At 35.5% G+C, this 15,979-nt stretch overlaps 1 protein-coding gene across 1 annotated transcript; it reads right to left on the minus strand.

Moving 5' to 3' along the window:
* Positions 1–374: 374 nt before the first annotated feature.
* On the minus strand, positions 375–1,475 carry LOC104897252 (zinc finger protein 5). The gene has a single exon (XM_010684094.4). It carries the CDS (start codon positions 1,081–1,083, stop codon positions 403–405), a length of 681 nt encoding a protein of 226 aa, XP_010682396.2. The 5' UTR covers positions 1,084–1,475; the 3' UTR covers positions 375–402.
* Between the last annotated feature and the right edge of the window lie 14,504 nt (positions 1,476–15,979).

The raw sequence follows: 15,979 nt of genomic DNA on the forward strand, positions 1-15,979 counted from the left end.
TTTATGGTAATGCTACTTTATCTCACAACACCTAATCTTTTTCTAAAATTTCATTACCATACATTACCACTTGGAGAGGTGGTATTGACTGGTAATGGAAATTTATGAAGGAAAACACATGTTTTGAAATCAAGTTTCATTACCATGGATGTTAACATTAGAATGTTTTCTCAAACTTACACTGCAAAGCATTACCATTACTACAATTTAGTACCACCAACCAAACATATTGTAATAGTATTTCATTTTATGTATGCTTAAAGAAATCATCTAAAATAAATTTCCCCATAAAGAACAGAACTAATTGAAGGAAGCATAAATCTTAGTTTAAAAAAATTTAGTATATATATATATATATATATATGAAAATGATATTTAAACCTAATGAACAATGCTAAATTTTTATATAAATTTCCGAGCTATGGAAGAGCTTTTGATAACATTAGAATCTAGGCTAAGCCCTAATTGAAGATCTAAATTAGATTTACAGCTTTTTTTTGTAACAGCCAAAGGGTTAGGCTTCACTATAACAGCAGGCCTACTTTCTGTAGTGCACCTGCTGCCATTGGTGACCGTAAACTGCTGTAATGCAGCCGTCTGATGTCGATGATGATCTTGATCAAACGTTCCGAAACTAATCTGAGATTCTTCATAAAGTGAAAAATGATTATCTGATGCTGGTGCATAGTATGAAGGATCAAAGTACCACAAGGAACCTGATGAAGAAGAAGAAGAACTATTGTTTTTCATCAAATTCTGATGGTATGGTTGAAGGTAGAAATTCATACTCGCTTTTCGAGCTTGTAATTGAAGCCTCTTCTTCTTCATCCTTTCCTTTTTATGGGCATTCTGATGTCCACCTAAAGCTTGCGAATTTGCAAATTCTTTGTAACAATATTGACACTCAAACTTTTTCTGCTCAATCTCAATAATGTTATTAACAGATGAACACCTTCTGTTATTATCATCAGATTTTTCTTTATTACCAGATGATACTGTATTTGATGAGTTTGTACTTTCTTCACCTTCATTATTTTTGTAGGTATCAAGCTCGAACCCAAACAATCTGAGCTTGCTCTCCATTTTTTTTTCTTTTGAACTCACAACAATAAGATCAACTATTAGAGCAGAAGAACAAATAAAAGATATTTAGGTTATAATATTTAGTAGGTTTTTGTTTTCTCTACTTGTATGTTTGGTTTGTTCTCCCTTATATAGAAGTATATAATATGTTTGACGATGCGTTGCATCTCAAGCAACATACACCTTGGTTTTAGTTTAATTATCTTGAATAGCAAGGGTCAATATAAAAAATTAAATAAAAAAAAGGGAAGGTGGGAAGGAAAAAAAAGTCAGATAAAGGAAGCTCATGCATGCAAAATGGTGGGTTTTTTTTTTTGAAGAAAAAATGTATGAAGCTTTTGTATATTATACAAGATACACCTCTAACTTTCACTATCAAAAAGGATTCAGTTGGTTTAATAAATGACAAGATTACTTATGGTCGATAAGCATTATATGAATTGATTAATTAAGTTGCAATTATAGGAACAAATGTGGAATATTATACGCTAATATTCCAAGTTTAAAGATGTGAGAATGCTATTATACTAATCTTTATAATAAGTCAAAGAAAGATAGAGATGTCATCACCCAGGTTAAGGTTCCTGGTCTGTAACAAATCTAGCATACTGTACTTAACAATATATAATCAAAATTATAATAATTATATTTTTATTGACCAACTAATAAGTTAGTGGAGTCATGATATAATGTCATCTACCGAAAAGCTTATCATATAGATCTGCATTAAATTAATTAATAACTTAATTAATTGAATACCACTTTGGTGTCCAGTCCCATCCACTACAAGAGCTTCAAACATGATGCATTATTTTTTATAACCTAATAGTTCTGTAGAAGGTGTGATTATTCAGCACTTAGATGAAGCTTCTTTACATCTAACATATTTTTGCTTTTTAATAATTCTAAAGCCTTTATCATACATATAAGAGTTATGTACAAGCATCAAAAATATAATATTTATGATAAAACTTACTCATTGATCACTATTATTAATAATACTCTTCTTGTATTTTCTACTCAATTTTTATATTATCCCTTTCAATTCATTTTTCTCACTTTCACTTTTTTATTGCTAGTATTTTTTTCTCCGTTACCCTTTTTAACCTAATTTTTCTCTTCCTTGGCCCAAAACAAGAATTATAACTTCATCGTTTTCTCTGTTTCAAAATTAGAATCACATGAGTGACGTCTCTTGTTTTTTATGTTCGTTGCTACAGTAGATTAATATAGTATTATAAAATTATGTAACGAAGTATATATAATTTTTTGAAAAAAATAAATTTATTAATTTAAATTATATGAAACTTACACTTGATCGAGTTGCATCGAGATAGATAAAAAAACTGACATATGCCTTAAAACAAGTACCATGTATTACAACCAACGAATCAATTTGTAATAGAAAACCAAAAGAAGAAAATAAGGTCTCCAACCTCGCACATTGATATAAGATTGATCGTGATGAGTAATAAAAGTCTTCAGTAAAAACAAAATGTAGTTTTAATATAAATATGAACTTAAAAACTAGTAGTAGAAAAATTAGGGGAGGGAGATACTATATATCTCCCAAAAGGGTTATGGTAACCCTTAAATTGATAGAGAAAATTAGGATTTTGAGACAGGAAAAGGAGAGAAGAGAGAAAAGGATAAATCAGCTTTAGAGACTCGGGTAGAGCGAGTTAGTAAAGAACTAATATTAATTTTTACTTTTACTTCTCTTACAAAGTTATTAATTCTTGCAATTGGAAAAAAAAAAAGGAAATAAGACAGAACCTCTTGGATACGTTTATCTTCAACATATTTGTGAGGAAACAAAAAAAAAAGCTCTTAGAACAGCCGAGTAGTTGCTACAAGAAGGAATATTAAGAAGTGGGCAATGATGCAAGCATATAAAATACTTTAAGTAATAAAATAATTATGGAAGGTCTTCGTTAAGATCTCATCATATCTTCTTAGAGCAGGCAAAACCCATATTAAAAAGCCCAAAAAAGCATATGTTAATAGGTGAATCAAGTCATCAACTATTTGTTATTAAAATTGAAACAAAGTAGTTTTTGTTGGACAGTTGTTCTGGTTGGACCCCATCTTTAGTTTTAACTTTATTTAAGGACATCAAAAAAACAAATTAAACTAATTAGATCATGTTGTTTATTCTATTGTCTTCATATCTATCTTTTAATTGGTGGAAAGAGTCCACCAATAGGTTTCCCATACTCATCAATTCCCACTCTTTTTAGTTTTTTAATAAACAATTATTATTATTCTAATTTTCTTCCTTCCTATCTCCTTCATCTGATCTTTTCAATCATATTCAAATTGCTTTCTTCTTTTTTGGGAGAAAAATTCCACATAAGAGTAGTGTTGTCATTGAGCAGTCTTATTATCTTGACATGTGGAAAAATATGAGAGGATTTTCTATTAATTATGAAGAAAGTATAATAAACTTAATACATTTTTTTCTCAGATTATTGGATTTAGGTGACTAGCTAGGTGGGTGGGTTGGTTGATTGATTTGATTTTAGTCTAATCACATTTCATGATTTCAAAATTTCTTGTTAAACAAGAGGATCCGAACATAACCCCACCATTCAGCCATCTTGATCAAATTTTTCTAGTTGATTTCATTTTAATACCTTTTCTCTGGACATTTCTCGTCATGAAAATGTATACCAAAATTGACCAGGTAAACTTAGAAGGTACTTACTTTTACGATAGAAAAAATAATGTGATACTTTAAGAAACATTGAATTTTGTCAGATTAAGCTTTAGCATGACATTTTACTCAATGACATTCTACTATTCTTACCAAAAACATTTCAATAAATTATGTATCAAGAATATATAGTTCAGCACGTTCTTGACCATCCATTTTTTCTGTCATTCTGGATTACTAATACTAACTTTCGTTTATAAATAAGTACAACAGTTTAACTTTTGCACTTGTCAATGCAAATTTTGATCATTAATATTTTTAATTATGTATTTGTAAAAGTTATTAAAGTTGATATTGTTAAAATATTCATTGAAACAAGTCCAACAACAGTATTTTATATATTCATTTTATTTTTATATATTAGTAAAAAAAAATACCGTCAAAGTGGAGTGTGTAAATATTGCAAAAGGCCAAAGTGTTGTTGTGGGAGGACATTTTTGACATAGTGCGGGTTAATATGCGAATTAGGTTTGGGTTTAAGTGATTTTGAGTCATTTAAGTTAACACAATCAACATCAGTAAGTTATTGTGGGTGTTCGGTACATTATATGCAAACTTAAGGGAAACCTGGTAAATTTCTGAAACGACAGATACTTCCTAATTTTCGTAAATACTCAAGGATTCATAATCAAAAATTCCTTTTTTTTTACAGGAAAAGACCAAATAAATACTTTTCCTAACAACTTAAGTCCATATTATGAATTTCTGACAAAAAGTCATCTTCTCCATTTCCACTTCATTTGAAGAATATATACTTCGGTAAGAAATGGAATATTGCAAGTTTAAAACTTGATTGAACTTAGAAAAAACTTTTTAAAAATGGGGATGTGATTAGGATTGTGCACCAGTACAAAACCGAACCGTACCGGATTCGATATGGACCAGAATTGGAATCACATATTTTTAGGGACAAAGGATCGGAACGAAATTATCAATCTGATTCCAGTCCAGACCTGCAAATTTTCAATTTTTTTTCCTTTTTTTAAGTGCTGTTTTTTTACCTTCTCTTATATAATTTTATTCTACTAATTCATGAACTATTTTAACCTCCTTTAATGATTTTTTCATAATAATAATAAATTTAGTATAATCTCATAATTTAAAGGGTTCACTAAATACCCCCGACAAATTAACAGATCCACCATATACCCTCAATGTTTCAAAAATTCACCATATATCCCTAAGTTTTCGAAAATGTGCACTAGATGCCCTTTTTCTAACTTCCATTAACTCACCATTAGCTTTATTTACGATTTTACCATCATTAAGCACTACCCCTAATTCTAATCTAACCCTAACCTTAATTATAATCTAACCCTACCCCTAAACCCTTCCCCTTATCCTAACCCTAACCCTAACTCCTTGGCATCCCCCGCCCCCACCCCTCCACCCCACCCCACCCTAGCCCCTACCCCTCCCCCACCGCCGCACCGTTCACCGCCGACATCCCCCACCCCATGCGCGTCTGTTCACCGCCAGCATCCCCCACCCCTTGCACTTCTGTTCACCGCCGACCTCCCCCACCACCTACGCGTTCGTTCACCGCTGGCATCCCCAACCCCCTGCGAAAATCTAACGCACCCCCTCTTCATTCTACGTCGATTCACCCACCCCCTCTTCCTTCACCGCCGGCCTCCCCCACCCCCTGTGCAAAAATCTGACCCACCCCCTCTTCGTTCATCGTCGATTCCCCCACCCCATGCGCGAAAATTTGACCCACCCCTTACGCGAAAATCCCACCCACCCCCTCTTCATTCACCCACCCCTTGCGTGAAAATCTGGCAAGTGATGCGACGCTAAACAAAGAGGGGGAGGGGGAGAGAGACGGGTGCTCTACGGAGGGGAGAGGGAGGAGAGGGGGAGGGGGGATGCGGTGGTGGAGGGGGGAGGGGTGGGGCTGGGTGGGGGTTGGGGCCTGGGGTGTTGGGGTGGTGGGATGGGTTGGTTAGGGTTTGGGGTAGGGTAAGGGTTTTGGGTGAGATTTTAGGGTTAGGGTTAAATTGTGGCAAAATTATAAATGATGTTAACGGTAAGATAACGACAATTACGAAAAGGATATTTGGTGAACGTTTTCGAAAACTCAGGGGTATATGGTGCATTTTTGGAGCATTGAGGGTATATTGTGAATTTGTTGATTTGTCAGGGGTATTTGGTGAAAAAACACTAATTTTAATATAAGTTGGTTGAAAGTTTAATGCAACTTTTGTATAAAATAATAATTAAGCATTTTTTTAAAGTAACCGATTTTTTCGGCCCAGGCTGGAAAAATCCGGATTTAGACCATATCGGAAAATCGAATTCCAAAGTTTTGAGGACTCGACCGGCAGCCACCGATCTGGTCCGATCCCAGTCCGATTTCAGTTTTTTGCCAGTCCGATCTGAAACTGCACACCCCTAGATGTGATTACTCTACATAAGGACTAGATGGATCTGCCCATGGTTACAACCTAACGTTGAAGATAGTGTATATTTCAACTCCAATAAGAAGAACGAATCCTTATCATAATTACTAGAACAATCTATTCATCTTACCACCAAACCACGTATATTTATTTGTAAATTAATTTTCTTTATGACAAATAAACTACAAATCCTTTAAACACTCCATCCAACATTATAGATAAAGCTAAAGGCATAGTCATATACAAAGAAACCCAACATTAATGATAATATTAATGATGCTTTATTCATCTATATATATTATTAAAATGCATACGCAACAATTATATGCAGCTATGTGTTATCCCACCTCATGTGCTGTTATGATGTCGGCTTATCTCCGACATACGCTAACATGACAGACCCTTAAAAAATATTCACCAGTAGAAAAACGTCGATTTGCAACTCTTGGATTGCGTCGCACAACTAGAAAACCGACGTAGAAGGGTATGGACACATCATTTGCGTCGGATACTAAGAAGGTTCGACGCAAATTATGAGAGTCATGTGCGTCGGATGTATGGTGCATTCGATGCAAAACATGAAAGCAAATGGTTGGGATTTGCGTATCCTACGATTTGCGTCGGATATACTTAGCCCACTCGACGCAAATCTTGGGCCCAATTATAAAGAGGAACTAACTATGTGCGTCAAATGTAAATCCCACCTATCGTACATTGTCCCTCACCTTCCCCTTTTATTTTTGATTTGTTTCAAACCCTCAAACCCTAACCTTACACACTCTTTATCTCTCTTTCCCTCTCCTTCTCCCACTCTAACTGCTGCTTCACCTCTTCTACTTTCCTTATCTCCTTTAGTCCCTCCCATTCTTCTACTTTCCATCTCAAATGGCGATTTTGGCTAAAACGAGTCCTTATCATGCGAAACTGAAGAACAGCAAACACAATTGAAGATGGAATTCACACGTCTCGGGCGACTTCGTGCTTCTCAGGCTGGCTTCACGCGTCTCAGGCGGGCTTCACACGTCTTTGCTCTTTCTCTTTGCACTCATATGACACCGACGCATCTCAGGCCCACTTCGCACCTCTCTCTTTCTCAAATTGATATCAGCACCAAAGTCTCCACTGCTCAAGACCATCTCCTCTTCCTTCTTCAACGAATTTCACCTAGATCTCCCCACCCAACGAAGAACAATATTTTGTTAGATCTTCAGTACAATCGTCATTCCAGTTATAATTTTACAACTTCTTTGATTATTTGTCGAATCCAATCGAGGTATGTCCATGTATTTTGTCGCCCCACCCTAATTCCTCGACATCCTCGTCTATGTACAAGTAGGTTGGATTTAAATGTTGTAAAGTGATTATAGTGTTGCTTTTTATTTTGATATTTTTTAGATATGCAAATTTAGGGGAAGATTCTTCATTTTTTTTTGTAAATTAATGATACTGGTTTGGTTTTTTTCAATACAATTTGTATTATTGTTTCAAATCTTTCAATATAATATTTTAATTTGTTAGATCTTTAGTACAATATGATGTTGTATTATTGATACTTCATATTATTAGTTTTACTTTTCTATACTCTCTTTTGCTATTTTGTGGTCCTTTGGTTGTCAATCATAGTGAGATTTTTTTGCAATTGCCTACTAGTATATTTTTTTGGTAAAATGTTCCCATTTGCGTCCGATGGTGTTTAACATCTGACGCAAATCAACTTTGAAAAGACATTTGCGTCAAATGAGGCCCGCAAATCACTTTTTAAGTGAAAAACAAGGACTAAAGGCCTGGCAGGACCTAGGGTGACATTTGCGTCGCACTTTGCCTAAAGTCCGAAGCAAATAGTAAAAGATTTGCGCCGTGTCCTCATCCAACGCAGATCTTTTACGACACATTTGCGTCGAGACCTGTAGCGTCGGACCCATATCCAACGTAAATGATGGCCTGGTATCCGACGCAAATCAACGATTATGTACTAGTGATTTAAACAATTTTTCTAAGAGGTCTTCAACTGATGACCTAGCCAAAAGGATGGGAATGGGTAGGGTTTGGTCGGGTTAGACCAGACCCTAAACCCAGACCCTTTTTTGTGGACCCATAACCGAACCCTTAGGGTCTAGAAAAGTTGGACCCAGACCTAGATGCTTAGAGTCCACAGGGTCCAGGATTCATGTATAGGATCTACAGGGTCCGGGATCCGGTTATAGGGTCTAGCATATTTCCTTCATTTTGGCCCAATGTTCAATATTTTTTATATTTATTGACTTACAATAGTGTCTACAATATCTAGGGTCTAGGATTTGGGTCTACGGTTTAGGGTCAAAATGACAAAATTTTAAATTTTAGGATAAATACGGAGGTTCTTCTCTAAAACACAAAGGCATTAAGAATATTAAATAAGCTTAGGGTCCAAGTATAAAGACCCGGATCTAAGAAGTTCACTTGGACCTAAACCCAGACCTGGACCCTTAGGGTCTAGAAAATGTTGGGCCCATAACCCAAAATTAGGATCGGGACCATTATGATCCAGTTAGGATCCTGGACTGATGCCCATCCCTTGTGACTCTATAATCTCACAATATTGTCATTAAACTACGACTTATACTTATAATAAAATGCCAACTCTAAATTATAATCATTTTATGGTATAAAATTACTCGGGGCTTCACTCAAACCAATAACTAGTTAGTTACCTCTAAGAACTAAACCACAGCTCAAGGCTGAGTAATAAACGGTACTAACCCCAAAAAAACAAAAACACAAACTATGACATTAGTATTTACATACCAATAGCTTTGGTAATTCTAATGCTATGTTGCATACTTGCATTTCGTGATTGGTCCTTATTTTAAAGAGATGGAGACAACAAGACAATAAAGCAACGATGTTCTTGTTTATATTCTGGTTATCATCATGCACAGTCCTGGGTACCAAAGCGATAAACAAACTAAATGATTGGTCCTGTTGACGGAAATTAAAAGGAATATTTGGCTAAAGGATAAAAAAACAATGATGAACATGCAAAAGACCCATGCCGAACTTGACGTTGGGTATAAGGCGTGATATGGAGCTCATGGAGGTGTATGGGTGTGGAGATGAGGTTGCGTAGAAGGAAAACGTCATTTGAGGCATAAGGCTGACTTTGAATGCACATATCGTTCAATATATAAAATATTTTTAGGTGATTCAAATTGGAGGTGATAGCTTGTTGCGAGAGCTTTCCAACGATAGGTTATATGCCCAATTCCGCTGATAAACGAGAAAGTTATGGTTGTTTCAACGAAGGTTCGGGTTTTCGCCCGATCGGGTCGGGCGAGGGAGCCCGATCGGGCATGCAACAAATTCTGGAACTGGGCTGTTTGTGCTATTTGTGGCTCGCCCGATGGCTTCGGGCCATCTCGCCTGATCGGGCAGCAGTGCGAACTACGACTCGGACAGGTAGCGCCCACTCGGGCCCGCATACAAAACTGGATTTGGCGTTAAGCGCGCGATCAGGCGGGTCTCCCCCGACCTGATCGGGCGAGTGTGTTTTTGTGCTTCTCGGGCGACTTCGTGCTTCTCAGGCTGGCTTCACGCGTCTCAGGCGGGCTTCACACGTCTTTGCTCTTTCTCTTTGCACTCATATGACACCGACGCATCTCAGGCCCACTTCGCACCTCTCTCTTTCTCAAATTGATATCAGCACCAAAGTCTCCACTGCTCAAGACCATCTCCTCTTCCTTCTTCAACGAATTTCACCTAGATCTCCCCACCCAACGAAGAACAATATTTTGTTAGATCTTCAGTACAATCGTCATTCCAGTTATAATTTTACAACTTCTTTGATTATTTGTCGAATCCAATCGAGGTATGTCCATGTATTTTGTCGCCCCACCCTAATTCCTCGACATCCTCGTCTATGTACAAGTAGGTTGGATTTAAATGTTGTAAAGTGATTATAGTGTTGCTTTTTATTTTGATATTTTTTAGATATGCAAATTTAGGGGAAGATTCTTCATTTTTTTTTGTAAATTAATGATACTGGTTTGGTTTTTTTCAATACAATTTGTATTATTGTTTCAAATCTTTCAATATAATATTTTAATTTGTTAGATCTTTAGTACAATATGATGTTGTATTATTGATACTTCATATTATTAGTTTTACTTTTCATACTCTCTTTTGCTATTTTGTGGTCCTTTGGTTGTCAATCATAGTGAGATTTTTTTGCAATTGCCTACTAGTATATTTTTTTGGTAAAATGTTCCCATTTGCGTCCGATGGTGTTTAACATCTGACGCAAATCAACTTTGAAAAGACATTTGCGTCAAATGAGGCCCGCAAATCACGTTTTTAAGTGAAAAACAAGGACTAAAGGCCTGGCAGGACCTAGGGTGACATTTGCGTCGCACTTTGCCTAAAGTCCGAAGCAAATAGTAAAAGATTTGCGCCGTGTCCTCATCCAACGCAGATCTTTTACGACACATTTGCGTCGAGACCTGTAGCGTCGGACCCATATCCAACGTAAATGATGGCCTGGTATCCGACGCAAATCAACGATTATGTACTAGTGATTTAAACAATTTTTCTAAGAGGTCTTCAACTGATGACCTAGCCAAAAGGATGGGAATGGGTAGGGTTTGGTCGGGTTAGACCAGACCCTAAACCCAGACCCTTTTTTGTGGACCCATAACCGAACCCTTAGGGTCTAGAAAAGTTGGACCCAGACCTAGATGCTTAGAGTCCACAGGGTCCAGGATTCATGTATAGGATCTACAGGGTCCGGGATCCGGTTATAGGGTCTAGCATATTTCCTTCATTTTGGCCCAATGTTCAATATTTTTTATATTTATTGACTTACAATAGTGTCTACAATATCTAGGGTCTAGGATTTGGGTCTACGGTTTAGGGTCAAAATGACAAAATTTTAAATTTTAGGATAAATACGGAGGTTCTTCTCTAAAACACAAAGGCATTAAGAATATTAAATAAGCTTAGGGTCCAAGTATAAAGACCCGGATCTAAGAAGTTCACTTGGACCTAAACCCAGACCTGGACCCTTAGGGTCTAGAAAATGTTGGGCCCATAACCCAAAATTAGGATCGGGACCATTATGATCCAGTTAGGATCCTGGACTGATGCCCATCCCTTGTGACTCTATAATCTCACAATATTGTCATTAAACTACGACTTATACTTATAATAAAAGCCAACTCTAAATTATAATCATTTTATGGTATAAAATTACTCGGGGCTTCACTCAAACCAATAACTAGTTAGTTACCTCTAAGAACTAAACCACAGCTCAAGGCTGAGTAATAAACGGTACTAACCCCCAAAAAAACAAAAACACAAACTATGACATTAGTATTTACATACCAATAGCTTTGGTAATTCTAATGCTATGTTGCATACTTGCATTTCGTGATTGGTCCTTATTTTAAAGAGATGGAGACAACAAGACAATAAAGCAACGATGTTCTTGTTTATATTCTGGTTATCATCATGCACAGTCCTGGGTACCAAAGCGATAAACAAACTAAATGATTGGTCCTGTTGACGGAAATTAAAAGGAATATTTGGCTAAAGGATAAAAAAACAATGATGAACATGCAAAAGACCCATGCCGAACTTGACGTTGGGTATAAGGCGTGATATGGAGCTCATGGAGGTGTATGGGTGTGGAGATGAGGTTGCGTAGAAGGAAAACGTCATTTGAGGCATAAGGCTGACTTTGAATGCACATATCGTTCAATATATAAAATATTTTTAGGTGATTCAAATTGGAGGTGATAGCTTGTTGCGAGAGCTTTCCAACGATAGGTTATATGCCCAATTCCGCTGATAAACGAGAAAGTTATGGTTGTTTCAACGAAGGTTCGGGTTTTCGCCCGATCGGGTCGGGCGAGGGAGCCCGATCGGGCATGCAACAAATTCTGGAACTGGGCTGTTTGTGCTATTTGTGGCTCGCCCGATGGCTTCGGGCCATCTCGCCTGATCGGGCAGCAGTGCGAACTACGACTCGGACAGGTAGCGCCCACTCGGGCCCGCATACAAAACTGGATTTGGCGTTAAGCGCGCGATCAGGCGGGTCTCCCCCGACCTGATCGGGCGAGTGTGTTTTTGTGCGGTAGTTCCGAAAACGCATTTTCTCGAGGGGGGGTATAAATAGGTGCCCTAATACGCCTTTTATTGTATTAGTCATCATTATACACATATTAGAGAGAGAAAAGGCTATAGAGAGAGTTCTTGAGCGCTTTTGTAATCTTTCGTGCATATTTATCGATTCCTAGTGCATATTCGTGGTTTTTCTCCCAGTTCTTAGGTTTCCACGTAAAAGTTCTTGTGTGTTCTTTCCTGCTTTGTTATTTGTTGTTCGATTATTATTTGCTATTATTTCTAGATTGATAGTCAATAGAACTTACACTAGACAGAACTCAAATGCTGTGACCTAAAAGATGATTTTAACTTAACCCGAACACTTTTAGATCGGACACGACCGGATATGTTTTCACCCATTTCGCATGGATGGGCATGGTGAAATTAACTCTTTTCAAAAATAACCGGACCTAAAGGTTGAATTAGGCTCAGAAATGGCAATTCGAAATAAACTAGAGACCTGAAATGTCTTAACTCGACTTAGACCTGACCTAATTAAGATAGAGTTCAACTTTATCCGACTTGAATTAACCCAAAGTCTACACTATTAACTATATACGATTTTCCATCATAATTTTTTGATTACTTTAATACTATGTTAATTATGAATATTATCTCCTATCTATTATTCGTAACTAAAAACGAACTCTAAATATTTTATTTTAATTATTAATTTATTATTAGATGTCTATTTAATTTAAAAGTTGATTGACTCGATATAAACCTGATTTGATTGAATAGATATGAATCAGACCCGATTCGACTCGAAAATAATGAGTCTTGATGAAATAGACTCAGACACTACTTGAATGGCCCGTTTGTGACACCTCTAAATACAAACACTTGTATGTAGGGTAATCTAATAACTTTTTTATTTTTTGTGAAGAGCACATTTAGCTAATAGCATAATCCTATAGTTGGGTGCAGCATATTATTTTTTGGACTTGCGCATCATATTTATGGTTTAGTTAACTATGACGACTAACTAAATTTATCAAGACTAACTTTATTTTTGTTTTTTTGAAGGTATTACGACTAACTTGCTATAGTCAATACATATTTTGAAAAAAATTTATGAGACTGAGTTGTATTATATATTCAGCTCAATAATGATTAGTAGTAAGGCAATTTTACAATTTTCGATTCCTTGAGTAAACCTAAGGGGTTTTTTGGTTTATAAGGGAAAGAGAAAGAGTTTATAAAGATAAATCAGGAGAATGAAAAGGAAATTTCTCTAATTGAAAATTGTTGTTTGGGTAGAGAATCCCTCTTCCTCTTCTCACAATTGCTCCACCGTATCTTCCTCCCCTCTCTCTCTCCTAAGTACAGGTGGTCACCCATACCCGTCGCTGCCACCCTTTCACCACTGCGTCACTATCTCTTAGCATCGCCCCTTTCTTTCTCTTCCTTCTCAACCATCATTAAAGGTGAAATTTGAGGTTTAAAGATCAAATTCGGCCATCTAAAACCATAGGAAAAGCTATTCATCATTTCTTACTCTTGTTGAATGAGCAAAATCATAAAATAAGTGAAACAAAAAAATGAGCAAAAATGTTATGAAATGATCAGAATCTTCGTAAAATGAGGAAAAATGAGTGGTTCTCATATGAACTTTTTATATATATATATATATATATATATATATATATATATATATATATATATATATATAATATATATATATATATATATGGGAATGAGATCTCGTGAAAACCATTTTTAGGCTGAAAACTGAAAACAATGAATCTCAACTTATATATATATATATATATATATATGGGAATGAGATCTCGTGAAAACCATTTTTAGGCTGAAAACTGAAAACAATGAATCTCAACCGTCGATCTTTCATCGTATGGACATAAATCAATTAATTTAAACTGACCATCATGCGATTCATTTGAAACCCATATTTTTCTACCAAAAACTTTCTCTCTCCTTTCTCCTCTCTCCTTCCTTTCTCTTCTGGAACGTCATTTGAAACCCATTTTTTTCTACCAAAAACTTTCTCTCTCCTCTCCTCTCTTCTCTCTCCTTCGTTTCTCTTCTGGAACGTTACTTTTTCTCCCCTTTAAGTTGAATCTTCTTCTTGTTTGCAGCATTTTTCATCCTCAATTTATAATTCTAGTAAGCTTTTAATTATTTTTTGGTTTTACGTTTAGTTTATTTTCGCTTACAATATTTTTTCTTTGAGTTTTAATTCTTATAATCTTTAGATCTGGTGGTTCAAAAGTTTTTTGTGAAGTTTTTGTTAGATCTAGAAAAGAATTTCGTATATTCATATGAATTTTTGCAAGATTTACTAAATTTTCGTTATATATTGTTTGATAAAGCAATTTTTCTGTTTTTTTGGAAGTTAATTTTGTATATATTGTTTGGAAGTTAATGTTCTTGAAAAATTTGTTGAAATTCTTTTTCTACTTCATCTGGAAGTTCATTTTCTTGAAGAATTTGCTAAAATTCTTGTTCTAGTTCTTCTGGAAGTAAAATCAATTGAGATTTTATTTTGAAATTGATCGATTTTTCTTGAGGTTTCATCCGTAATCTATTGTTGATTGAATCTGTATTTCTTGAGTCTAAATTTCAAAATGACTACATCTACTACTACTCTTGCGGTTGATTCTACTATTGTTCTGGTAGTGTGAAATCGAGGTTTTTAAGTTAACCGCGCCAATCACGAGGTTTTTTAAGGGGCGACGTGATTCGCGAGGACGCGAGTTATCCTCCTCCTCTGGGTTTTGTTTGCTCGTTCATGGTCGGATCTGGAGAACTTTGCGACGGTGTTGTTTGTTTTGGACGGTGGTGCTCATGTGTTTTGGGTTAATTAACCAAAAGTTACCCTAAAAATGGTAAAAGTTACCCTAAAAGTGGTAATAGTTATTCTTATAATAAATAAAGTTACCCTAAAAATGGTAAAAGTTACCCTAAAAGTGGTAATAGTTAATCTTATAATAAATAAAGTTATCCTTGAAATATATAGAATTACCCTTAATATAATAAAGTTATCCCAAAATTGGCAAAAGTTACCCTAAAACTGTTAAAAGTTACCCTAAAGGGGTTAAAAGTTACCCTTGTTTTCAGTTTTCAGATTAAGAGCTGTTTCGAGCAGATTTCACATATATATATATATTATATTATATATATATATATATATTATATATAATATAATATATATATATATTATTATATTATATATATATATATATATTAGAAAAGCATTCTTAGTAAAGATGTCTCAGGACTATAAGTAAAAATCAAAATATCGCTCCAATTATGGTTTTTACGATAATGAAGCTGATGAAAAGTTTAAGAATTTTTTTGATTGGTGTAATAGTTGATGAGATGATCCCTATATTAGGGCGTGTATATGCATGCATACCGTCAGCGATCCAGCAGTAGAGAACATGTGATAATCATAAATTAATAAAAAAGGGTTAGTATAGAACTAACTATACATGATATATTTGGTCTAGATTCTCAGGCAATGACGGAAGTCTTTTCTGGAAAAAGAATGAAATGCAATCATGATTTTTAGAACTTATTATTTGAATCCATATCCAAGAATTTCAGTACAGGCAGCAGTACATTGTTTTTTTTAGTTTTCTTCCTTCTTTTTTGTTTGTATACGAAGTAGAAAGCAGCA

This window comes from Beta vulgaris, chromosome 6 (genome assembly GCF_026745355.1).
Source record: "Beta vulgaris subsp. vulgaris cultivar EL10 chromosome 6, EL10.2, whole genome shotgun sequence".
In the NCBI taxonomy this organism is placed as follows: Eukaryota; Viridiplantae; Streptophyta; class Magnoliopsida; order Caryophyllales; family Amaranthaceae; genus Beta; species Beta vulgaris.